Below are 27,741 nucleotides of genomic sequence, written 5' to 3' on the forward strand. Positions count from 1 at the left end.
AGGCCATGATTACTTGTAAGAGAGGGTGGCTAGCAATAAATGCTTGTAAGAAGGCTAGGGGGTAGGGTGGCTATAGCTAAGGTATGGTGGCTAAGGCTAGAGTAGGGTGGCTATAGCTAGGGTAGGGTGGCTAAGGCTAGGGTAGGGTGGGTATAGCTAGGGTGATGTCATCCATCACCCTCATAATTACGTAGAGATTGGTGTCACATGGGATGAGTGGGTCCCGCAATATTCGGTCCACGGCCATAAAAATACACAGTCCACATCTTACGATCTAAGCGTCGGGTTGGCGCACGAGACGCGGCGTTGGAACCGCGGCGACGGTGCGATCGTAATGGTACAGGTCTCGGGTTAAGCTGACTCAAATCTACAGGATATGACCTAGGATCGCGCGCAAACGTCGATTATAGGTCGCATGATACCGGAATTTGACGGGAAGGATCACGGCAGTCGACGGAACAATACGGACTAGGATACGAGTCTTACATATAACAAGTTGAAAAATAAGAAGATTGGACCCGTCCCAATCATTCGAAATATCAATGACAACACTTATGTTGTTGAACTTCCAGATGACATGGCGATCTCACGGACTTTTAACGTTGCGGACCTGACCGAGTATCATGAACCAGAGAAGGATGGGAACTCGAGGACGAGTTCTTTTGAAGTGGAGGGGATTGATGTAGAGCGGGTCGCGAACAGTTTCATGGCCAAGATGGATCAGAAAAGGCCCAGTCGACGACAGAAGTGATCCGAACCATCAAACCTTAGATCGGGCGTATCTCGCAATCCGGAATGAGTTATCTGACGTAAAATATATGATTTTGGGGTAGAATGAGCTACTTTAGCTAACCAACCTGCTATGCCGAGTTGCGCAGCCCAGAATTGCGAAAAACCCTTGGATCGACGGTCGTTTCCCTATTTTAATTTCATTTTTACTATAAACAGTAAGTTTTAGTTTGATTATAACTCTTCATCCGTCGGGCTTTAGGAGTTGCGCCCAACGTGAAAAGAGCTTAGAATAATTAGGAGAACGGTTTGGTGACTACAAATAGGACACTTACTATTTTTGGCCGAAAACCTTGTGCACTAGTAGACATCACGATCGTCTATAAATAGTAAGTTTACTATTTATAGTAAGTTGCAGATTCTAGGAGTTTGAGTTGTAGTTTGATTCTGATTTCTTTCCCATTGCTTGGTACCCCTATTTAAAGGGTTGTGAACTCGTTTTTATTCATCAATTAATCAGTTTTGAACTTATTAGAATTTATTTCTATTTTCTGCTTTCTTTCCTCGTGGATTCGAGAAGTCTCTGTGAGGAGTCCAGAGAAGCTCCATGGATTCGAAGTAGTTATCCTCATCACGTTCATCCCTACGTCAGTCGGATAGATGGGATGGGTGGTCTCGGACCAGGTTTGGGGGCTGCGAGGGTTTGACAGTGTGGGTGGTGAGGTGGATTAGGGGTTGTGGGTTTGCTGTATGGGTGGTTTAGTGGATGGGGGGTTGGGTGGAATAAGTGGGCTGCTGTGGGCTTGCTGGATGAGAAGATTGCGCCCTTCCTGGGAGATTCCTTTCATCTTTGCCATTGCCGCTATGGAGTCTTCCTTCCGGACATACCTAGCAAACGCAAAACCTCTGTTCCTAGAGGCATTCGGAATTGTGGGGATGAAAATGTCGAATATGGCCCCAAATTTGGAGAAAGAGGGCCTTAGGTCTACCGAGGTGAAACGGAACGGTATGTTAGCGATGGAGAGGGAGTGCAGCTGAGGAGACGCCTGGCGACGATGCACCCTAGTCCAGCCTTCATCATCATTTTCTCTTGCTTCCATAGAGAGCGCGCTCGGACTGAGAACTCACAGAGATACAGGGAAGGTTTCAACTCCAATCAATTTGACCATAAGTTACTGTCCACCCAGTGAATAATTTACTACCTATCATGTATTATTATAGAGAAATTAGTCTTTAGTTTTTTACAAATAAAATAAATTAATTTTATTTTTATTTAATTTTATGTAAATAAATGGTAGATATTGTAGGTTATGTATTTATTAAACTAAACTTTTGCTGCTACTAAATAAATCAAGAAGTAAACCTAAATTTTACAATGTGATAATTCATATACAAGAACACAACTATTATTCACGAGGCATAAATGTAGGTCAAAGGTCATGGGCCTGCTTAATTCATATGGGACACCCAAAAAGTCACATTGGACGGTTGATTCTGACTGGCTGATTGATTGATGAACACTAGGGGATGGTTGAGATGAAAAATAGTCAACAGTTTGAAATGAACGGACAAGTGTGCCTTGATAAAAGGTCAGGATGGTCTAATCAATCTGCTTTGGGGATGTGCCTTCATCAGTGGGTACCACTGTTTGGACGGTTTGGATTGATGCATTTGTGAGCCATGTGGTAGTAGCTGGATGCATGCCCATTGCTCTCATATCTCCTCTCTCCCCCGCCGCTCATCCTTCTCCCTCAGCACATGAAGATCCAGACCGTTCATCTAGAAGCTCTCATGGTGTAAGCTCAATATGAAAATAATTTCATTAGTTGGGTATCATCACGCTCATTTGAAGGCGAGGATTTAAAATTTTCCACATGGGCCATCTACCGTGGGAACTCTAGATGAACGGTATGACTAGTTCAGGTGGTGGGGCACTTCTTGTCGTGAAGCCACGTCTTTATGGGAATCTGTACCATTGAAAATGGTAGGCCCGACGATGAAGGCACCTGACACAAAAACCAGGCCATACCTCTCAACAGGTGAGACGCACGGTTAGAATGAGTGGATAACCGATGGTCTGGACTGATTTTCATCGTAGGACCTAACATTGATATGGTATGGATGTTCTACACCAGTTGGCTGCACCACAAGTTAGCTTACTTCCAGCTACATGTCCAGTACTTCTCAATTGATAGAGAAATGATGAAGGTTATTGTACTTATTTCAGGTGAAAAACAGGGGTTCCTTTTGGAGATAAAATAACTGTTTGTTTATTTATTTCCAGGGCTATAAGTGCAAATAACTTCTCTGGTTTGCTACCACCTGAGTTGGGGAATTTGACAAGTCTGCAAGAACTGTAAGTTCATGTATATTTTCAATTTAATTATTCTTTGTCAGAATTGCGATATGATATGCTTGGAATTTTGAATTTTCCACCCAATGTGATAGTAATTAATATGCATTAATTTTTTTTAATTATTATTTGCTTTTTGAGAAGGTTTCAAGTCCAACCAGTTGGACCGAAGTTACTGACCACCCAGTGAATTACTACTAACCTATCATGTTGGTGTGATATCCAACCCTTCCAATAGGTTGGCTCCACCATGAGGATAGCCTTGTAAAAAATTCAGCCCCATCCACTTATTAGGTGGGCCATAACATAACAACAATATTTAGCCATTGACATGAAAAGGGCGAGCTCTCGAGTCCTTGGGGGGGGGGGGGGGTGGAATAGTACTATGCCAAATAAAAATAAAAAGCAGAAGATAAATGTAAATAGCTGAAATAAATAGCAATCTCAAATGCACTAGTCTTGAGAGGTTGATACAAACGTTGTTGTAAGGACAACCTTACACCAAAAACCAAGGTTTATGGTAGGACAACCTGATTTCTAGAACTTCGATAAGTACCAAAAATTCAAACCGATACAGAGGCAAAAGAAACTAATCTAGCTATTACAACATTCACCACAAATATATAAAGGAGATACAAGCATTCACACACATATATCATATACAACATCCACCACAACTCCAAGAATTATAGTGGTTCGTGTGTGTACACCAACTCTTCGCAAACAACCACACAACTACTCCACTCCCAATATCCACAACCCACGGAATATTAACTTTCACTAAGAAAGAAGGTTTTCCAAGGTTTACTATAAAAATTTTACAGATGCGTTTTTCAATTGGGCTTACACAATCAAAAACCCCACGCTGAGATTTTCCTGACTGATCTTAGTCCAAATCACAAATAGAGATTTTTCTGACTGAATCTCACAAACCAAATACAAAAAATTGTAAAATAGACTTATCTGAATATTCTTCTTCGATGTAGTTGGTAGAACTGTTTCTTTGTAGAAAAAGATGTTCAAAGTTCTATCTCACAAAAGAAGGGGTTCTAGGTCTAGATAAATTTTAAATTAAATCCGACCTTTGAATACTTGAATTCAATTTCTTGGATCTCCAAAAGGGTTAAAGCACAATTCCCTTATATCAAATAGGATTAAATAACAAGAGATCAAGAAATTCAAAACCAAAAAGCTATACAAAAGAATCTTAAATACCTTACAATAGCTTCACAATAGTGAGGACTTAGTTCTCAGAGTGGAGGCTTGAATTGGCTTGGAATTGATAAAAAAAAAAAAAAAATCTGAGAAAAGTCCTCAATTTAAGGCTGCAAATCAGTTCCCTCGACTGGTTTAAGGTCTGCCTCGACTGGTCGTGGCAGCAACCAATTTTCAAATTTTCTGACGCGATCGAATAAAACAGACCATCGACTGGTAGAGTGGCTTTCACTCGATTGGTCAAGTACAACACTCAATTGGTCGAGTGAGTGAAAATCACCTTGTTAGAGTTCGAGTCGAGCCTAGCTTCACTAGTCAAGCCAGTCTCCACGACTAGTCGAGCAGGGTGCTCGACTGGTCGAAGACCAACCAAACTTATCCGAAAATTTGAGCAAAATTCTGGACTGGTTGAGAAAAACCCTGGACTGGTCGAGCTAGTGCCTGGACTAGTCGAATAATGACTAGGACTAGTCAAAGCAAAGCCTAAAATAAGTACTATGACCCAATTTAAATATGCACCATTAATGACCTAATCCTAAGGTCTTTCTAGGGTCATGTATACCTTAAATATGAGTATAGAACTTGTAACATCGGTCGCTTCAGTAGATAGTTTACTTTGAAGAATGTGAAGCTTGATCTCGTATACTTGAACTTGTATCTTGAGCTTGTGTACTTGAGCCTTGAGCTTGAGCTTGTGTACTTGAAGTCGTACTTGTACTAGGTGAACATGAGCTTGTTCTAGCAGATGAACATGCACATTGACTTGAAGCAGTCGTAGCACTTAATGTTGATGTAGATGACTTGAAACTCATCTTCATATGAATGTGAACTTTTCTTCTATTGAACTTGAAGGTGAACTTTCCATCTATCAAACAAGTCAATCACTCCAAAGTGGTTTGGCACTATAAAATTTGACAATACAGAATGCTAGATCTACAACATAACACTTACAATAAATACGAGAATATAAGTGTGGTCCACTCAGCTGAGTGAATGTGCTATGGTAAGAGGAATCATGAGACCCAGATGCAGCTGAACTTAAGTAGTTTCATGATTTCTGAACTTAACAAGCCATTTTACAATTGTTGTAAAACAGTTTGGTAGCAACAAAATTTTAGTATTGTATAGGCTATCTAGGTTAGGCTATATAAGTTAGGCTTATCCTAGTCTTGCCTAGTTCAATTATGCCATTGTTGTGGGCCAAAAACTTTCACATTGTTTACCAATCACTTAGCATAGGTAGATTAATTGGCATAGGTGGTTGATGTGCGCATTGGAATTAGCACATGTTGCTCATGGACGATGCTTGAAAATGTACAATGGCACATGTGGTATATGTGGGTGTTCAAACATATAGCTTTTCACATATGAAATGTTTGACTTTGTATGGTAGCACAGGCGCTAGCACATGCATCACATGTACTACTTAACACATGTGACAAATATAACACCAAAGAGTATAAATGGTTCATGTGGCATATTTGAAGTGGTTGAAGATGGATGGTGGCACTCTCAGCATATCGGCATGTGCAGCATGCATGACACACGTGGACATATGTACTACAAGAGAATGGTCTGCCATATGTACCATGTACCATTGGTTTTTAGAAATAAGATAAATAGTTTTTGTTTTTATTTGGTTACATATGAAAAAGAGATTGGAATGTCAGTTCTAGGTGGATATTTGGACAAAAAGATAATATGCTAACCTATTAGTTCCCCGCTAAGATATCTTGATAGATGGGAGAAATAATAGCACTCACCGAACTAAACTTTTACTGCTACTAAATACATCATGAAATAGACTATGAAAAAGAAAAGAACAAACAAAAAAGAGACTATGACTTAAATATTGCGAAGGAAAGTCGCATGAATCACTTTTTCCAGAGTTGCTTTTCTCAAGACACTATTTGCTCCCATAATAGATGAAGCCCAAGTCTGAAATTAGGTTACAGAAAATCCATCCCCCAAAAAGTATAATGGACCTCAAAACTCCTCTAAGGAGCATTGCTAGATCATTGGCCCCAAACAACTTCAACAATGAGTCACTAGAAATTCAAAGCATGCTATTTGTTTACGGAATAATAAAATAATAACATGGAAAACTACAAAAATGTGTTGAGAAAAAAGTGCAAAAATGAGAAGTTGGGAAATGTATTTTGCAGAGAGGAAGTGGTTGTTGGAAAATGTAAAACTCCATTCTTACACCTTTTGTTTACGGTACATGGCTGTTCAATTCATATTAACTACTTTGACTATTTGAGAAATGTAATTAAATGGCCAGCTATTTTCCGACCATTAAGATGATGTGAGCATTCCTATAGCTGATAATAGCACAAGAAATCTTACAATTGGATTCGTGATCTATGTACTTTTCACAGATACATGGATAGCAGTGGGCTGAGCGGCGGGATTCCTTCAACGTTTGCTGACTTGAGAAACATGAAGATCTTGTAAGAGCTTGTGATTACACAAAATGTGGAAACCATCAAAATCATGGGCCCCACCTTAGATTGCTCTTGAATCCAATGGGTTTTTAAATGGAAAACTTCGCATGTTTTGAATGCAACAGACTAATGCCCATTATCCAGAGCTTAGGATCGTTGGCCCCATGATTTCAAACAGTTCAATTTTGGTTACTTATATGCCATGTCTATCATTTCCAATCCCTTAATTTGTTAATATCTAGTGGAAAATCTTAATGGATTTCAGGTGGGCATCTGATAACCAATTCACAGGAAAGATACCTGATTTCATTGGGAGTTGGAATCTTACCAATTTGTAAGCTAATACTTCCGAGTTCTATACTGATTATTACTCCTGTCTTCTCATTTGGTATATATGCATGGGATTGCATAACAAGGTCTCCCACCATCCATTGGTGGTGGACATGAATTCTATCCAAACTCAAAGGAGGTTTCCTGCCACATCCTTTTCTGAATTAGGATAGGGATTCCCACCACGTTCCATGACCGGTCATCTAGTGGGCCACACATGTACGTCAAAAGTGGACAATTGGTCATTCTTTTAGCTTCAAAAGGGATCAACCAAATGAGCTCTTAAGAAGTGCACTTAGCAGACCTCATTTTCCTTGATATGCCATAGAATTCTTTTTGAAAGAGTATTTGTAACTATGAAAATGTTGATGCAGGAATATTCAAGGCAATGCTTTTGAGGGTCCGCTACCATCGAGTTTTTCTAATTTGACCTCACTGACCGATTTGTGAGTGTTGGTGTTCATTAACTTGTTTTATTATTTTTTTGTTCTCCCTTTACATTACTAATTTCCGATATTGGAATTTGTGCTCCAGGGTGTGTTTGGTTGCACCAAATATCATGATATTTGGTGCAACTAAACACAGCCTAGGTAGAATTATCAAATTTGCAAAATGGGTCTCTTCTGTTGTGTAGGAAAAAAGGACATAGCTCTTTTATATCCATATGTGAATATCTTGATTTTTAAAGTAGAACTCTTGAAAATTGTGAATTGTTTCTCTCCAAACATGGCCTTAACTAACTGTGTACTCATACAGGCGGCTTAGTGATGTGTCTAATGGGAGCTCATCGTTGAATTTTATTGAGAATATGACATCTTTAACCAACTTGTAAGACCATCTTTTCTCTCAGCACATGTAGTAATACTAATTTGTTAGATATTATTTTTTGTTTTTCATCCATGCCTCGGAAGCTTAATGCAACATACTCATATCTAATTTGTATTTTTCCCTACAGAGTCCTAAGAAACAATATGCTTTCTGGTACTATCCCATCCACCATTGGAAAACACCGATTATTGATGCAGATGTGAGTTTTTCAAGTTATGTTTGGTTCAAATTACAATCTTATACTTACTGAGTTCAAATATTTGTAGTCTATATGACTGGAGTGGAGGCCAGTGCCTTTAAGTCATTGGTTTACATGGGACATAAATGGATGAGATCAAAACCATTTATTCGGCAGTGAATTGTCTTAGTCCAGAAATCACACTACTTGGATGATCCTAGCTGCTGACATTTAGTGAGAAAAAGGTTCATTTTTAAAATGGCAGGGCCGATGAGATGCCTGGTCCGGTGTATAGTGCGTGCTATGCAAGCATGAAGTTCATAGATACTCAATCAACTTCGGCTATCTTGGTATAAGAAGCAGACTAGAGGTGCCGGACATAGGCAATCTTAGATTAAGAAACTCACCGCGTCAACTCAACTGGATTGGATTCTGATTCAAGTTGAATCAATGAGGAACTCATCCACTGATTAAAAAACTCAAATGGGCTTCCTTATTTTCGTTAGTTTGTGTATTTTATAATACATTTTTAAAAAGGTTTATTAATTATCGAGTTTCTACTTTCAACATTTTGGGCAAGTTTTTGAGTCAAGGTGACCCAATGGAGTCATTTGTTGCTTCTCACACTGGTGGGTATCGCTTGTGCCTCACCACACTATAATCAGGACCATTCATCTAATAGGCCCATTCAAAGGATTTGCCACATGCTGTTGATCTCTGACTCGCCTTCTTAGTAATTCCATCTCATTTTTGTTTTCTTCTATCATATTATGTTGGTTACTTTTGTAGGGATCTGAGCTTCAACAATTTAAGCGGCCAAATTCCAGACTCTCTCTTCAATATGAGTTCGCTTATTTACTTGTAAGAATCAAACAACCTTTCCTCAATCCTATGTTCTTTACATAATTCTCTTTGATGCATCTATTTCTTCATTGCAATTTTCAGGTTTCTTGGAAACAACAGCTTATCTGGTGCACTGCCGTCCCAAAAAAGCAATAAACTTCGTAATGTGTATGTTCATCTCACTCAATTGTACTGAACTTAATAGTCATAGCCTTAGGCTGTGTTTCGATGCAGCATTGAGTGGAATTCTAATCTCTATCTCTGGTACCATGTAAGTAGCTTTGAAAACCAGTTTCCATTTCCTAGCTTTTCTCAAAATTGTGAATATTCATATCTCCCAAAAAAGAAACCAAGATGTTAAAACTTCTAAGGTGAAGAAGACGCATGAGGTGAGCATACATGGAATCCATGTAAAACTGCAATCTAAAACATATGGATGAAGGGAAATTGGAATCCATGGGTTTCCATTTCCTGAGGATTCTAGTTTACTTTTCCATATCCATGTTTTGGTTTTCCTCCATCCAAACATACCTTACATTCTATAGTATCCATGATGAAGGACTAGTTTTTTGCGCACCCTTAATTTTCCATATCCATGTTTTGGTTTTCCTCCATCCAAACATCCCTTACATTCTATAGTATCCATGATGAAGGACTAGTTTTTTGTGCACCCCCCACCCCCTCTGTTTTTTTTTTTTTTTGTTTTTTTTAAATTTTTTAAAAGAAAAACCTGTGGTCCATTGATGAGGAAAAATTTACAAAGGAAACAATTTCGGAAAGGAAAACAGGCTAAGGGGCTTGCCCCTCCTATCATATATATATATATATATATATATATATATATATATATATATATATATATATATATATAAACCACTGCTCAAGGAAATACGATTATGGGGCATCCAGTTATATATATATATATATATATATATATATATATATATATATAAAGCAAGCCTAATTACAACTCCTAATGGCGCTGAGCCCAGCTTTATCCGTCAGGAAGCACCCCTTAACAGACCGTGGGAAATTACATTATAACTTCAACTTGAAATACACACCATGTATTTGAAGGTTACTACAATTTGGTTATTTCCTTTCTATTAAACTAATAACTGGAATTGTACTCAATAATTCACTGAAATGCAACCTTTGACATAACATATGATCATGTTTCTGTGCTATCCCTGCCGTTAATTTATGTAAATGTCTCAATAGTGAAGATTCCATTATGTCTCCGTCGATCGCCATGATTTCACAGAGAAACCATTTGATTTTTGAATGCCAACGGGCTACTGTCTTTTTCTTTTTAATGCAATACAGCCAACAGATACATCCTACTTCCACAACTGCAAATGACAGTGAACAACAGCTCAAGCCACCAAGCACAATCAAACAGCTCTGTCACTTCAACTAACTTTTGGCAACCAAAATCAGAATAGTTTTCTCTACAGATAGGCATTACAGGCCCTAAATTTCCATTGTTCTTCAACCATACGGATAGTGTTTTGTATGCCCAAGATAGCCATTTTAATGATCATGATCATATAACTTAGTGTCTAGTTATTTGATAAATGCCATCTTACATTCAATATTTGGATAATCTTTGATATTCTTTTTTATTATTTGCAGAGATTTATCATACAATCAATTATCAGGAAGCTTTCCATCTTGGGTTATAGAAGAAGGCTTAAACTTGTATGCCTGAGGAAGCACAAACCTTCTTCCTTTCACCACCATTTTTTATACTTGTAAAACCATGTTTTACACTGCTAAATGCAGACTGGGTGCAATTTCCAGGGCTAGGATCGAATCCTCTTTCTTTCTTATCATGATATGAACATAGTTTCAATGTTTTGATGTCCAAAATATTCGAAAACATCTCTAGCATACATTTGGAATGTGTGAACCAATCAGGACTGATGATTTGGTGGGGCCCCAGAAAGATAAGGTGACCGGATTGTGGTCTCAAAAGAGATGATCACTCAAAAGGCACTTGGTAGGAGAAATGTAAAACAGTTGGATAGTCAGAGCTGTCCGATTACTGTAATTTTGGTGCATGGCCCATTTGATCAACGATCCCGATAAGGACATACATTTTCACATGTGCATCATAAGAGCACTTCTCTTTCAACATCTTTTTATGATACTGACACTCTGATGTTTATGTGGCAGGAACTTGGTGCTTAATAATTTCGCAGATAGTTCTAACAGAACCATCAGCAGGTGCTTATCAATGACATTTTTTAAATGAGTCAAAACAATAAAAACATTGGTTCACAGCATTATATACCTGGCCACCTGAATACTGCCTTTTCCTACATTGATTTTATCCATGTTGCATTTTAATTGAGTCAAAACAACCAAATCAATGGCTGTCGTTCCAACATATAATGGCCATTATTTAACAGTCATTTTTCTTGTGCATTCAGTGGTTTGCCTTTAATCTGGAATTGTCTTCAGCGCAGCTTTCCATGCCATCGGAACCCTCCAATCCGTAAGCCACTCTTTCCATTTCTATCAATAAATAATCTTCTTTTTTTCTCTATATATAAAAATAAAAATAAAATGGGGCAGTGGTCCTATTCCACTGGGTGCATTGGAGTTATCCATTTTCCATCCATATTTGTTCATCATGTTTCCAAAAAAAAAAAAAAGTTAGTCGTTTTATATCATCCAATCAATGTGTTGTTTGGTCTATGCCCCATTCACTAACACAACAGCTGACCGAATGGTTTAGATCTCATCCACAATTGCAATATCTACACCATACAGTGGTCCCCTCGGCATGAGATCGCTGTCCTATAAAATGTGGGAGCTTCCGGTTCTTATTGTTTCTTTGGATTTATGTGGTTTAACTATAGTTATGATATAACACTTGAAAGTAATCAGAGGTTTGTTGCACCTCTACATGCAATATGTATGACATCCAAGCCATGTATCAGGTTGTACCCACCACATAGATCATCATCTATTACTCACTATAGATGGCAATGGCCTCAAAATAACTCCAGTTTGATGATCCTAGTTGCTCAAATGGAGGACATTCTTATTAAAGCATCTATCTGATCAAATGATTAGGATCATCTAAATGGTGTTGTCATTCGGTTATGGCCCACCCATTATAGGGTCCATGTTAGACCATCAATGCTAGTGTTATGTAATCATATTAAGTTTCAGTTTAATGAGATCCATGTTTCATTTTCTGTATTGGATCTTCCATGTTCATTGAAAAGAGTGCCGCAGATCATGATCTAATGATGATCATACGATGAGGCAATGAGCCCCACCATCTGATCATGACCCAAAGATCGCCGTACCACTGCATATGAACAATCCATCAAATATGCTATATATACACTGATCATTGTCTCACTGTTCCATTGATCTACAGATTCTTCATTTGCGATCAGGTGTGGTGGGCCCACAATGACAACTACTGAAACAGAGTATGAAGCTGACATTGCAATTCTGGGCCCAGCATCCTATAATGTGGCCAGCACAGAGAAGTGGGCCGTCAGCAATGTTGGAAGGTTTAGTGAAGGCAGCAACACCAGCTATTACAGGTACACTCAAGAAGAATTTCCGAATACAATAGACTCGGGGCTGTTCCAATACGCCAGGCTATCACCAGGATCACTGAGATATTATGGTCTGGGGCTCGAAAACGGGAACTACACTGTAAATCTGAGATTCGCAGAGACGGAATTTTCACAAACTCGGGAAAGCGTTGGAAAACGCATTTTTGATATTTACCTTCAGGTATGTGTATTAGTACATTTTCTCGACTTTCCAAGATCTTTTTCTTTTTTCAACTCAAATCTCACATGTTTGATAGACCCACAGGGGCTTTTACGTGCAAACACGTGCCAGCCTCGCATGTGTAGGACATTCGTTGCGTCCATCACGTGAGACCCAATGTGTAGATCATATGGCCAAAATTTGTAAGGCCAGACATTTTTGAAGAGTGAAATAATTGCTTTGTTTCTGAAAATTGGCAGCAGTGCACGTTCGACATAAACGTGCAGCCTGCCTGATGAGTGTGGACTGGCATAATGGGCTAGGTCATCTAGGTGGTAGGGCCCACTTGGTGTATGTCTCAGATGGAAGCGAATTTTGCCTGTGCCCCCACCTACAAGTTCTTAAAGGCAGAAGCTATGTGGGTCTACGTCGAAGTCGATGTGAAATCCACTCCGTCCATCAGTTTCTCCAGATCATGTTAGGACATGAGCTTAAAAATGAGGCAGATCCAAAACTCAAAAGTGGGGTGTGCCACATGGGGATTTGAAGTCCAGATTTTTCTGATTAATACACATCTATTAAAAAAAAAACCTTCATGTGGGCAAGGGGCACAAACAATTCCTGTCTGTCTTAGATCATGTGATCTAAGCAAAACTCTTTGATTATTCTAATCATGAACTAGCTTTTTATTTTCTTTTTCCATGCATTATACATTGATCAAGGTATACAGACTGCAATTTCCAATGAGCATTATTCAATTTGAAAATGGCTGATGTTTTCTTGAATTCCATCTACTTGAAAAGAGTCCCAACATAACAAATTACCATTTCTTCTTACCAAAATTCTTTTTTTAAAAAAAAATTTTGAATTCCTTATGACAACGATTTTTTTTTTTTTTTTAATGGAATGGATTTATTTATTTACTTATTTTTAAGAAGAGTAACTTTCATATATGGCATCCAGACTGCACACATTTCGGGAACCTCTGAATTTCAGGGGAACCTATCATCAGCAGGGGCCCGCCAGGACCATCCCTATACAAGGTAAATAACCCAAAAATGAACTAGGGACCTTTCTGGACCCTCCTTATAACTCCAAGGCCTGCTTTGTCTAAGAAACACCTACCCCGAACTAGATCCGGGAGGTCCAACTCACTAAGATAGAGGACTGTCATCTGATTCTCGCTCACCGCACATGCAAGGCCATCCGCAGGGCCATTGCCCTCTCTCTTGATGAGCTGAATAACCACATTTCCTCTGCCCATGAGGGTCAATATTCTGGCATACCGGGGACGCCACTTCCAAGAGGGCGCAGTCCTGCGAAGATGATATCCACCAATATTCTGGCATACCGGGAACGTATGACAACGATTTCTATTAGTTTTGAAGCCAAGTTAATGTTGCAGGGAAAATTGGAATGGAAAGATTTCGATATAAAAAGGGAAGCAGGTGTTTCCTTCAGAGCCATTGAGAAGGAACGATGGGTTATGGTATCGGAAAGCGTTCTTGAAATTCATCTCCTTTGGGCTGGAAAGGGGACTTGCTGTATACCTTCCCCGGGAACGTATGGACCCACCATATCGGCCATCCGTGTTACTCCCAGTAAGATTAAAAGAATTTGTGATTGGAGTTTTATTCTATAATAGGACTAAGAGAAATGCTGTTATTGTTCAATGCTCTTCATAGAAATTCTATGTAGTGGAATCCCAACTGTATATGTAGTAATCATGGATGGTAATTTCAACTGGTTGGTCGGGTGGTAGTTGCGTGGATGGACCATTGGCCAAAAATCATCATAATCATCTAAGCCTTGTCCCAACTAATTGGGGCTGGGTTCATTAATCCTTTTCCTCCATTCCACTCCATCAAATGCCATAAAATCAGTTAGACCATAGGTTAAAGTCTATTTTTACTACCTCAACCCACATTCTTTTGGGTTTTTCCCTTGCCTTTTTAGAGCCTTCAACATGTACCTGCTCCTTATAACTAGTGCAGTATTTTATTTTTTTATTTTTTTAATCTTCATTGCACATGACCAAACTATCTAAGTCTATTTTTCCTTATCTTATTACCTATTGTTATCACTCCTAAATCCCACCAAATGCTTTTATTTCTAATTCTATCATTCCTTGCCACATAAGTCTACTTCCCCTCATCCTATTGCCTATTCCTATCACTCCTTAATTCCACCTAATGCATTTATTTTTAATTTTATCTTCCCTTGTCTTGCCACTTATACATCTCAACGTCCTCATTTTAGCCACATTTATCCTATGAACGTGTCTCGTAAAGCATGGTTGGTCTTATGGTTATCCTATAAAAAAATTCTTTTGGCTGTTTGAGTAGTACACAATAATCGCATAAATCTCTAGAGGCACATCTCCATTTCTTCCACCCTGCTTGAATTCTATGGGCAACATCCTTTTCATTCTCTCCACTAATCAAGTATTAAAAGAAGTCATTTTTGGAAAACTTCTTGCTCAACAATCTTAACTAGTTCTTTATTCTCACTCCTCTTGTTACTAAAATTGTACTCCATATGCTTTGTAAATTCTTAAGCACCTCTTGGCCGATTCTATAACAAATAAATAGAAATTTCCAGTTGTACCTCATTAAAAAGACTTCTTTCATGGAATTAGCCATTCCATTTATTTTAAAAAGAGATTCTGGTCAAGTAAACAACTATGGCATGGTTACAGAAGTCTATCCACTACATATATGTTTCAAGGGACATCATAGCATAACTATTAAGGTGAAGTAGGGAACTAAAAGATCGAATGAATTTGAATACATTGACAAGTAAATTCCCTATGATTTCCAAGGTATTCTTTAGAGGATTCACCATTCAAAGGGAGACTACTCAATAATTTCACATCCATAAATCTAGCTTTGTGTTTACACCCTTCCTCAGCTTGTCAATTGAGACTATCTCATTGGCATAAAACATACATAGGGATCTCTTCCTACAAATGTCTCATTAACTTGTCCATAAAAATGCAAAGAGATAGAAGTTTTATGCCAACCCTTGTTGCAAGCCTATAGCAATTGAGAATTGACTTGTCTCTCCACTAGTGGTCCTCACACTTATTACTGCTCATTCGTGCATATCCTTAATCATATCAATACATCCTTTTGAAATTTATTTTTTTCCTAGCACCTACACAATTAATTCTCTAGGGATCCCATCATAAACTTTCTTTAAGTCAATAAAGAGCTTGTGGAGATCTTTCCACTCCCTCTATTTCTCCATCAATTGTCTAAGTAGGCGATTAGCCTCAGCAGTAGATCTCCCTGAAATAAAACCAAACCAATTTTCTAATATTCTCATGCCTTAGTCTTTGCTGGGTCGCTCTTTTTCAAAAGTTTCAATGTATGGCTCATAAGTCATAGTGAATTAGTGATTTGACCACTACTAATTGGCTGGCTACAATAATCCTATCTTTGGTCCATCCATGTGATGGCTCACCAAATCAACAGTCCTGATCACCACATGCAAGTCCACTTTTAGCATTCCTCTAAAAGTATATTCTAGGATATATATCTGAAAGTTCAACATTGACTAACTGTATTGAGTTCTTGTCCAGATTTCAAACCTACTGTTGGGACTTCACGAAAGAAGAACAAGACTGCTTTGGCTGTTGGAATTTCGGTTTCTGCTGGAGTTCTAAGCATTATATTTGTTTTAGTAGCTTTTATTTGGAAGAGGAGTAAAAGGCTGAGTGTTGATGAAGATGAAGGTAACTCTGAAGTTCATAAATAATTAAAAGATACAAAAATGATTTCAGAAATGTTCAAGTCACATAGCACAGTTCAAGAGTACATTAAAGGTGCATTTGGATGTACCACCAAATCACAGTTGGAGGTTTTTCCAAACCACAAGCTTTGGTGCTAGCCTATCAAATATCTTTGGTAAATGGGAAAATCCAAATGTGGCCTAATTATGTGTTTGAATGCACAAGTCAACTGAATTGCAAGTGTTCCATCTAAACAAGAGGAGATAGCGATTCAAACCCCAGATCCTCAATATGAATGTTAAGGAAACTCAAATATGATGCTTTCCACTTTATTAGATGCACGATTGCGATTCAATTTGATAGCACATCCAAATTAACACACCCTAAATGCGCCGATCCCATTCATTTGGTTTAATTGTTTTCAACTGGGTATATTTTTATTTCCTTAAATTTTTCTTATGATTACTAAAATAGATATATCCAAATCCAATGAGCAATCAAAATAAATGTAACTTCAACTGCTAATAGTATAAATGTTTCTAAGTCCATGTATTGGATTGAAGTGAATGTATGAATGCAACCTACATTTTTATGTGCATTTGCAGAGTTTTTAAGAATGGGTCCCAGACCAAACACTTTCCGTTACGCAGAACTGAAGACCGCCACTGAAGACTTCAATCCTGCAAATAAGCTGGGTCAGGGTGGATTTGGCCCCGTTTTTAAGGTCAGTTTGTTTTTATTCTATGTATTATACAATCATCAGAAGATTTAAATGCTCCAGAGCCTTAGTATGGTGATTGCATGCATGTGGGGTCCAGCTGCGGATGAGGGAAGCCCACTCCCTGATGGAACAATCACAAACCTTTGATGGGTAATCTACGGAAAAAAAAAAAAGGCAACCTATGAAAAAATGGTAAAGGAAAAAAAAAAACCCAGCAATTGTTCACATTCAATGGAACAAAAGACAATGATCAAATGGTTGGGATCTTCAAATTTGAGAGATATTTAGGTCATCAGCCATCTTTAATACTGCACTTTAGATCCATGGTTTGCATCACATCCAAATCATTCAATTCCGTAGGTTGAGTATGTGTATGGAAATTGTCATACACTTTTCTACTACTACAATTCCCAAATGAAAAATGCTTGTAAAGGAAAACCAATTGATCTGATTTGCACTACAGGGCACATTGCTAGATGGGCGGATAGTGGCTGTGAAACAACTCTCAGTAACATCTCACCAAGGAAAGAATCAGTTTGTAGCGGAGATTGCTGCTATATCTGTTGTCCAACAACGAAACCTCGTGAAGTTGCACGGATGCTGCATCGAGGGAGCACATCGGCTACTTGTTTATGAGTATCTGGAAAACAAGAGCCTGGATCAAGCTCTCTTTGGTACGTTACTGTCCTCTCCCTTCTTAATGAAGTTATATACTGGACTATGCAATAAGTGATATTTTTGCATTGTAACCCCATTAATTTTTTTCCAAACTTAAATGGACAATTCAACTCGACTGATTAGACAATCCAAGTGAATGGATGCAACTAAGAGCACTATAACTTAAAAGTGCTTTGAGAGCACTGGAGCATTTCTCTGCATGAATTATGGGTTATCAAGATATTTTTTTAATCCTTACCAAAATCTCTAATACATAATCACTGTTAACTAAGCGCCCGTTTGGATACCACCAAATAAGTTACTTTCTCTACTTACAGCAGTAGATAACTGACTTAATTCAGATAAGCAAGTTTGGTTTATGATTAGTTATAAGTAACTTCTTACTTAAAAGTACACAATCAATTCAGTTTTTTTTTTTCCTACTTTTCATTAGTTTCTGAAGAGAGGCATCAGGAGAGACGAAAGAGAGGAGAAGTTGATAAGTATGTTGTTTATCAAACATACTTATCTTCTTAATAAGTAGAAACTAAGATAAGCTACTTGTGGAATAAGTAGCTTAATTATCTAATTTAGTAGCTTACGATCCAAACGCCCCCTAAATGAGATGAACTCATTTTTAAGTTGCCACCAAACAGGCCATTAGCATTTTTACAGGGGTATTGGGAATTTGGTTATTTTCAATAGTTTAAAGTGGCAACCAAATAGGCCATCCAAATGCAACCTTGTACCATTCTGTCAGTGATAAAATTTGAACAGTGCATTCAATCGATTTGAAGAATATGAATTGACCTAGTGATAGGCCACTCTCATGGATCAGTTGATTGCAGTTTTCAGCTGTTTTTAATAATATGATCTTATATAAATTTTGTTTTGGAGACTCGATCTTAAAATTTTCTTGATCTTTTAAAAGTGAGCAATGGATTAGAGTTTTATGAAGTTGTTTGATTTTTGAGATAGGGGATCAATGAAGAGTTTGTCGACTATATAGATGGTCTAGAAGGCTGCATGGGATGTGCCAATGTGCTCCATGTTAGCAAGATCCATGTTGTTCATATGGAATGGTCCCCCCATGTATGTACCATGGCCGAAATATCCTGTCATGAGGTGAACCATGACAGGATTGTGGCCCACCTGATGATTAGACTGGCTTGTTTTCTGGCCACTAAATATACATGATGGGCCCACTGAACGAACGGTCTGGACCTCACACCCACATACCTGCGGTGGCGCATGGGACGCAGAGTACAATTCAAAATCCTACTGTAACAGCTAGATGTAGGAAAGCTTGATTGTACTATATTTCAATGCTAATGGCTGTCATTTCCTTGCAGGAGAGAGTAAATTGCATCTGGATTGGCATACCCGCTTCGAGATATGCTTGGGGACAGCAAGAGGTCTCGCTTACCTTCACGAGGAATCCAGTCCTCGCATTGTTCACAGGGATGTCAAAGCCAGTAATATTCTGCTCAACGCATATCTAAATCCAAAGATATCAGATTTTGGTTTGGCTAAGCTCTATGATGACAAGATGACCCACATCAGTACAGGCGTCGCAGGGACAATGTAAGCATTGATGACACTTCCCATTAGCCTTCCTTTCTTAAGGGCACGTTTGGATGCTTGATTGAACTAAATTTCAAGTACCCAACTCAATGTAGAGTGAAAGACCAAGGCAGAAGTCGTTCCATTTCATATTTTCAATGTTAGGGTTGGTTTGTCATTATGAATGGAGTAGGATTTTACTGTCTGGTAAATTCCACCTTGATTGCAAGTCAATTGAGCATCCAAACACAGCCTTTCTTATTGCGCGATGTTCGTTTCTGTAGAAGTCCCTCAAACAGCTAATATGATATTCTCAAGGGTGCGTTTGGGTGCTCAATTGAGCTAAACTGCAACAATTCAATTCGATGTAGAACAATTTTCACTTCATTGAATTGAATTATCATAATTCAATTCTATTCTGCATCCAAACGTGGCCTTCATTTCTTATTACGTGATGTTGGTTTATATTGGAGTATATATATGTGAAACTGCGATCTTTATATTCCCAAAGCGGCTACCTTGCACCGGAGTATGCCATGCGTGGACATCTGACAGAGAAGGTTGATGTATTTGCATTTGGAGTTGTTGCTCTGGAGATTGTAAGTGGAAGGCCAAACACATACCAGGACGTGGATCCGGAGAAGTTGTATCTCCTTGAATGGGTATGGCATTTATATTTTCTTACTACATCACTTGAGAATCTAAAATTCTTTGGTAGTTAGAAAAATGAGCCAAAAGAAAATACTTATTTAAGAGCTCAAACTCAGCTAACTTTAGTGACATGCATTTTAGTTGAATTTGGATGTTCTGGCCCAAACAAATATCCAAGAGATTAATCACCCCTAGTGAGGAATCTCGAACAAGAGACCTCCCACTCTTATATCAATTTGATGCAGGACAATTAACCACTTATTCTAAAAGCTGGAACTGATGGAGCATGGCGAATTAATCCATTTATCTCATAGCCCAGGCCCCATATCTCGCATGGGTTAGGACTTCAACCGAACCCCCTCGTGGGCCCCAAATTACATAGGTATCACCTCACACGAGCCACCCACCTTACACGGGCCGCCCACCCCGAGTGTGTCCCCGTATTCCACAAGCTACCCGACTCGAGCCTGGTGTTAAAATGCCCCAGCATTACATACATTCTCAACTACCGATGCGGGGCTCTTCAAGGGATTGAATATATAGAGATTATAGTATCTATACAAGGAAAGAAATAAAATCAGAATCATCTACCTATGGAAAACCAACTATATAAGGTATGCTAGCTATACAAGGTATATTACAGTCTGTCTAACAGAGAGCCTAGATAAGAAAACAAGCTCACTACATACAGCAAACATTGCCCGATACTTGGCTTCCATGCTCGATTTGGAAATAGTGGCCTGCTTCTTACACTTCCAAGAGATGAGAGAAGTGTCGAGAAAAACATATTAGCCAGCGGTAGATCTTCATGTAAGAGTGCAACTGGCCCAGTCAACATCCAAATAAGCACGAAGGTCCAGAGTTGCCATGGAGGAGAAAAACAGTGATCGATCTAGAGTTCCACATAGGTACCATAGGATGCGCAACACCGCAGTCATATGAAGAGTCTGGGGAGCAGAAACAAACTGACTGACTATTTGAACAACGTAGGCAATATCAGGGCGAGTCATAGTTAAATAAACCAGACTCCCAACCAAACGACGGTATAAGTCGGGTTGTGCAAGGAGATCACTATCGTCACAGCCATATTGAACATTAAGTTCTAAGGGAGTCTGAACTGTCTTCTAATCCGTCAATGATGCCAAGGCGAGAAGATCCTTGGTATATTTACGCTGGCTGACCAGGATCCCACGTTTAGAACGTGAAATTTCAAGCCCAAGAAAGTATGTGAGATGGCCGAAGTCTTTCATCTTGAATAAGGATTGCAAAACTTCCTTTAAAGCCGAGATGCTAGCAACATCGCTACCAGTCAGAATTAGGTCATCAACATAGACGAGAACAATGACAATGCTGCGAGCAATGGTGCGTAAATATAAGGATGGGTCATGACTACTTTGAGTAAAGCCAGCACCTGTAACAATATCGTGAAAGCGCTGGAACCATGCCCGAGGTGCCTGTTTGAGGCCATACTGGGCTTTCCTTAGGCGACATACCTTATTGTCGGGGATTAAGGAGCTAGGAGGAGGTTTCAAATACACGGTTTCCTGAAGATCTCCATGAAGAAAGGCATTTTTCACATCCATCTGAGCGAGTGGCCATGAGCGAACAGAAGATATAGCCAGAAGAGTACGAACAGTTTTCATCTTGGCCACGGGAGCGAAAGTCTCATCATAATCAATTCCGTATTCTTGTTTGTATCCCTGAGCGACAAGTCGAGCCTTGTATCGATCCAATGATCCATCAGACTTGAGTTTGACAGAATAAATCCATTTGCTACCAATTAGCTGTTTGTCAGCAGGTCGAGTGACAATGTCCCACGTATGATTATCTTCCAATGCCGCAAGTTCTTCTGCCATAGCCTTCTTCCAACAATCATGAGTGGCTGCCTGAGAGTATGAAGTAGGAATAGAAACGGTATCCAGAGTAGCATTCATGGCAGACATAGAGCATATCAACCGATCAGGCGCTCGATGTTCACGAGCGGAACGACGGATCGAGGTAAGTTCGGGATCAGCAACGGGTACAGTAGGTTCGGGTTGAGTAATAGGTGGTGGATCTGTACGTGGTCGACGTGAGTAAACCTGCAACGGACGAGGGAGAGTACTTGAGGCAAACGGAATTTCTGGAAAGGCAGTTAGACCAAGAGAGTTTGGAGTGTGCGGAGGAGGAAGAGATGAATGAAAGGCAATGTGTTCAAGAAAAACAACATGTTGTGAAATCTGAACACGACGAGAAACTGGATCATAATATCAAAAACCCTTCTGAGTTTCTCCAAATCCCAAGTACACACATTTCACTGATTTTGGAGATAGTTTGTTACGTTCACGTGAAGCCATGTGAACATAACAGATACAACCAAAAATATGAAATGTGGAATATGCAGGAGGTAAGTTGGTGAGAACAGAGTAAGGAGATTTACTGTTCAGAACTTTGGTTGGCATCCGGTTAATCAAGTAGACGGAATGTAACATTGCTTCAGCCTAGAAAGAACGAGGCATAGCTGTCATCAGGGTGTTGGCAGTTTCAACAATATGACGATTTTTTCTTTCAGCCACCCCGTTCTGTTGTGGAGTATCAGAACAGGTGGTTTGATGAATAATTCCATGCCCTTGAAGAAATGTACGAAAATCAGTTGAGAGATATTCCCCCCCTGAGTCAGAGCGGAGAGTTTGAACTGGAACCCAAAATTGAGTCTCCACCATAAAGTGAAATAACTTGAATTTTTCAAAGACCTGTGACTTCGATTGCAGAAAGTAAATTTAAGTGTAACGTGTGAAATCATCAATGAATATAACATAATATCGTAACCCAGAGAGAGACATAATTGGTGAAGGACCCCAGACATCCGTATGCACAAGTTCAAACATAGAAGATGATTTTGTAGTACTTAGGGAAAATGGAACACACTTACTTTTTGAAAGACAACAGGAAGAACAAGAATAATCCAAATCATTTTTATTAAGAGAAATATTCCCTAACATGCCAGATGAAATTAACTGAAGTAACCGATCGGAATGTGGATGACCCAGGCGAAAGTGTCATAGTTTCCACAATTTATTTGCCGAAGAAATATCTGATGAAGAAGGAGAAAAGAAACAACGAGCCGGAGTGACAGATGGATCAAAATCCAGCACGTACAGACGACCATGCCGCCTACCCCTCCCAAGTACCTTCCCCGTCGCCAGATCCTGCACAAAACAACAGTTGGGAAGAAATATGACTAAGCAATTATTTGATGTGAGTTGACCAACTGAAATTAAATTGGAGGAGAGGTTAGGGACATGAAACACATCAAAAAGGGTGAACTTGCGATGAGCAGGAGAGAGTCAATGATCCAACTGACTGAATAGGTAGTCTAGTGCCATCCGCAGTAGAAATAGCTTGATTTTCGGTGTAGGAACAAATGTCACGAAGATGGAATACAACACCATTCATGTGATTGGAAGCACCCGAATCGATGAACCATGTAGAAGATGGGGATATACCTAATATACCGGCCACAAAAGGGGCCTGAACGATTTGCTGGAGCATCGCAGGAGTCAAAGGTAATAAAAGACCTTCAGCAGAAACAGTAGATGCAGAATTACTAACAGTCGGCTCGAAAGAAATAGTGGTAGCAGTAGCAGAAAGAGCACGACCACGGCCACGACCACGACCACCACGTCCACGGCCGGAAGAAGATGCATATGCACGTGTACGGCAGTCTTGAATACCATGACCAGTTCGTCGACAATAAGCGCACCATTCTTTGCATTGAGCGACAACATGACCCACCTTGTTGCAGCCGCGACAAGTTAAAGGAGAGGAGCCACGTGTTGGTGTAGTGGTGGACACAGCAAGCACCATATCAGATGATCCCGGAGTCGAGGAAGGAAGTGATAGAACTTTCAGTCGTTGTTCCTCAGCCAATAGATCATTAATAACTGAATTCAATGAAGGAGTAGGGCTACGGTTCAAGAGAGCAGCTCGACAATGCTCGAATTCCGGACGCAGTTTCATAAGAAATTGGCGAACTTGCGCACTCTCGCGCATAGTTTGGAAAATCCTAAAGTCATTAGGAAATATTGGATCCATCAAGGCCATCTCAGTCCAAATTGTGACAATTTTAGAATAAAATGATTGAATACTGTCGTCACCCTGAGTAAGGTTAACGAGATCCTGTTCCAGACGATATGACCGGGCCGCATTACTTTGTTGATAAATTGTCTGAAGATGCTCCCACATTGCCTTAGCCGTGCGATGAGGTGTGAGGCCAACAGCAATGGACCGATCGACCGAATCGAGAATCCAGGTAATAATCCGTCCATTGTTCATTTCCCAATCAGCCAATTTATCGGCATCCGTGGAAGTGGGAATAGTAACAGATCCATCAATTAGTCCCCACAAACCACGACCCTTCAGGAAGTTCTGAAAATGGATGGCCCATAGTGAATAGTTGGTACCATCAAAACTACACCTTGGGGCCTCTGTACGTGATGAGTTCTTGTCCATTGATCGGAATTAATATAAAGTACGCAAAGAGTTGCAGCAGAAGAATGTTTTAGGTGTACCGTACAGTAGGAGATACCCAACGGGTAGCAATATCTGGATCTGGCGGAATAGGAACAACAACAGGACCTCTGGATCTGGAAAATGTAGATCCGGTGACGCAGCAGCAACAGCAACAGATCTGGATGGGAGCAACAGCAACAGATTGTCAACAGATCTGGATGGGAGCAACAGATCTGGATGAGGTTGCTGGAACTCGAAGAGAACGAGCAATAGAGGTGACCGGGCGACGCTGGACGAGCAGAGGGGCGAATGGACGAGAAGTGGTGGTCGGACGGGCAGGGGGTGGTCGGATCTTCAACAGGGGACGGTCGGACGACGCAGGGGTGGTCGGATCTTCAACAGGGGACGGTCGGACGCGCAGGGGTGGTCGGATCTTCAACAGGGGACGGTCGGACGACGCAGGGGTGGTCGGATCTTCAACAGAGGGTGGTCGGACGACGCAGGGGTGGTCGGATCTTCAACAGGGGACGCGGGACGAGCAGCAGATGGCGCTGGACGAGCAGAGGGATGATCGGACGACGCAACAGGGGTGGCCGGACGACGCAGGGGTGGTCGGATCTGACAGGTGGTGCCGGATTTGGATCAGTGAAGCTCTGATACCATGTAAACCGAGAGGAGCTGAAAGCTTTTGTGTATTTGAGACAACCCAAAGGGGTTGAATATATAGAGATTACAGTATCTATACAAGGAAAGAAATAAAATCAGAATCATCTACCTATGGAAAACCAACTATATAAGGTATGCTAGCTATACAAGGTATATTTCAGTCTGTCTAACAGATGAACGCCCCAAATCTACATACATTCTCAAGTACCAATGCGGGGCTCTTGAAATATTTGTTCCACAAACTTATATGATTGAAATACTGAAATCTTGAAAATTAGAAGTAACAATTAGTGATCCATTAACAAATTCTACTAAGTTAAACAATAGCCTTTCAAGGTGGAGAGTGGTACTCAAGCATTCCCAACTTAGCTATTGAAATGATGAAAATTTCTCTGTTGGGGGTGTTGGATCAATGGCCATGAGGCCCTTCATGGTGGATATTCCAGTAATCCCCACATAGGCTTGTTAATCAAGCTTCTAAAATCAGTTTGATTTTGTATTAATATAATTATTACTGTTACTAATTTTGTAAAATGGTTAGGATTGTTTCCCAAATGAGGGAACCATTTCACCTTAAGAGAGAGTTGCTGATCTGAGACCATTAGGATGGTGGATAAAAGGGATTAAAGCACAGTCAGGAAGAACACTCTCTCATTGCTTTCCCAGTCTCATGGCACTCTTCTCCGGCCTCATTTGGGTGATATGATCAACCTTGATTTGGTTGCAACTGATTCTGAAACAACGATTGGAATCGGATTGTTTGAGAACTGTCCAATTTCGTAATGGATCGTCGTAGCGCTACGGATTGTGAGAAGCACAAAATTGTATTTCCATGCCAACATGACGGTGCCTATGCAATATTCACACCATTCATCATGGTGACCTCTTCACGAACTTCCCTGGCCTGAAAATGTGGTCTGTCCACTCATCAGGTAGGCCACCCATGTACTTAAAAAGGTAAAAATGGACAGTTAAAAAGAAAATGACCAGCAGGCTGTATTCGATCAACATGCAAGTTCGGCCCACCTGATAGGCCGTCCGGCCTGATTTTTGGGCCAGATCATCTATATTCTAGATGGTGGGGCATACACACATATGGCCCACATCTCATTTCTTTTCTTCATCTTCTTCTTCTTGTTTTATTATTATCATTATTATTATTATTATTATTATTAAATCGGATCTGTTCTATGACCTTGTAGGCTTGGTATCTCCATGAAAACGACCGCGCATTGGAACTGGTGGATCCAACACTATCAGAATTCAATGAAGGAGAAGTGTCTCGGATGATCGGCATTGCTCTTCTATGCATCCAGGCATCGCCATCACTACGCCCATCCATGTCACGGGTGGTGAACATGCTGTTGGGAGACATTGAAGTGGGCACCGTCTCATCGAAGCCTGGCTACTTAACTGGTTTGCCATCTGATGATTCAGGCAGCTTCATGATTTATGACACTTCGACAGTGTTGCTGAATGCAAGCGGCTCACGCCAGGGTGCCACTGAGGCAATGCTGCATGAGGTTATTGGAAATGGACAGTGATGATTGAAAGTCTGTGCAGAGGAGTGGGCCCTCAAGATCTGAGGGTCTACACACAATATGGTACCTCCACAAAGCCAACATATGATATTCAGACTTCTTCCCATTTATCATCTAAATCTTAGTTTAAACTTGAATTTGTTAAAAAATAATTTATTTTTTTTAAAAAAAAAGAATTAAAGGACCACCCACTAGTGATTTCCAAGGGTTTGGTTGTTGGTATTTGAGATATTGTTTCCATCTATTTAGCTTGTTCTTAGTTTGAGGACTACTATATACTCATTAATGAAGTAGCATTGAGTGATTTTGAACAAGCATTGTTGGAAAGTTCAGAGAGGAATGAATGGATTGTTGATTTCCAATTTGCAAATCAAGGGCTGTGATGAGACAAAAGATTGTCCAACTCCTAGAGAGAGAGGGAGTGACACAGGGATGAACGTGATGAGGTCTATCACCGTCTTCCTCAAGGATAACTACTTCGAATCCACAAAGCTTCTTTGAACTTGTCATGGAGATTTCTTGAATCCACGAGCAAAAAAGCAAGAAAATTGAAATAATATTCTAAAAAATTCTGATGAATAAATAAATTTTACACCCCTTTAAATAGGGATACTAAGCTATGGAATAAGTTTCAGAATTAAACTACTAGTGCACATGGTTTTCGGCCAAAAATAGTAAGTGTCCTATTTAGCCGAACCATGATCGACGTTCTCCTAACTATTCAAAGCACTTTTTATATTGAGTGCAACTCCTAAAGCCACGGATGAAGAGTTATAATTAAACTAAAATTTACCATAAATAATAAAAATGAAATTAAAACAAGAATTCGACCATGGATCTGATGGTATTTTGCAAATCCGGCATGGGCAACCCGGCGTGGTTGGGTGGCTTAAGTAGCTTGTCTTACGCCAAAATCAATTCACATATGATACGTCAGATAGTTCATTCTGGTTTGCGAGATACGTCCGTTTTAAGTTCTGACGGTCTGGATCACCTCCACTTCCGATCAAGCCTTTTCTGATCCATCTTGGCCATAAAACTGTCCGTGACC

The 27,741-nt window shown here is 39.8% G+C and overlaps 1 protein-coding gene and 1 long non-coding RNA gene across 2 annotated transcripts in view; both read left to right on the forward strand.

Annotated features, from left to right (window-relative positions):
* The window catches only part of LOC131219938 (uncharacterized), a 237,233-nt gene extending 210,386 nt beyond the window's left edge, over positions 1-26,847 (forward strand). The window contains exons 51-69 of the mRNA XM_058214923.1: positions 3,014-3,085; positions 6,679-6,750; positions 7,010-7,078; positions 7,449-7,520; positions 7,831-7,902; positions 8,030-8,101; positions 8,870-8,941; positions 9,026-9,091; positions 10,559-10,624; positions 11,102-11,152; positions 11,359-11,423; positions 12,321-12,688; positions 14,073-14,268; positions 16,251-16,403; positions 17,006-17,124; positions 17,585-17,795; positions 19,131-19,362; positions 19,853-20,003; positions 26,352-26,847. Of these exons, the coding sequence (XP_058070906.1) occupies positions 3,014-3,085; positions 6,679-6,750; positions 7,010-7,078; positions 7,449-7,520; positions 7,831-7,902; positions 8,030-8,101; positions 8,870-8,941; positions 9,026-9,091; positions 10,559-10,624; positions 11,102-11,152; positions 11,359-11,423; positions 12,321-12,688; positions 14,073-14,268; positions 16,251-16,403; positions 17,006-17,124; positions 17,585-17,795; positions 19,131-19,362; positions 19,853-20,003; positions 26,352-26,693 (2,521 nt within the window). The 3' untranslated portion in view covers positions 26,694-26,847. The remainder of the gene's footprint in view (positions 1-3,013; positions 3,086-6,678; positions 6,751-7,009; positions 7,079-7,448; positions 7,521-7,830; positions 7,903-8,029; positions 8,102-8,869; positions 8,942-9,025; positions 9,092-10,558; positions 10,625-11,101; positions 11,153-11,358; positions 11,424-12,320; positions 12,689-14,072; positions 14,269-16,250; positions 16,404-17,005; positions 17,125-17,584; positions 17,796-19,130; positions 19,363-19,852; positions 20,004-26,351) is intronic.
* Positions 9,503-9,739, forward strand: LOC131220947 (uncharacterized). Its single transcript, XR_009158924.1, has 2 exons — positions 9,503-9,588; positions 9,648-9,739. It is a non-coding gene; the product is annotated as an uncharacterized LOC131220947 (long non-coding RNA).
* Positions 26,848-27,741: the final 894 nt, after the last annotated feature.

This window comes from Magnolia sinica, chromosome 12, assembly GCF_029962835.1.
Source record: "Magnolia sinica isolate HGM2019 chromosome 12, MsV1, whole genome shotgun sequence".
NCBI classification, from domain to species: domain Eukaryota; kingdom Viridiplantae; phylum Streptophyta; class Magnoliopsida; order Magnoliales; family Magnoliaceae; genus Magnolia; species Magnolia sinica.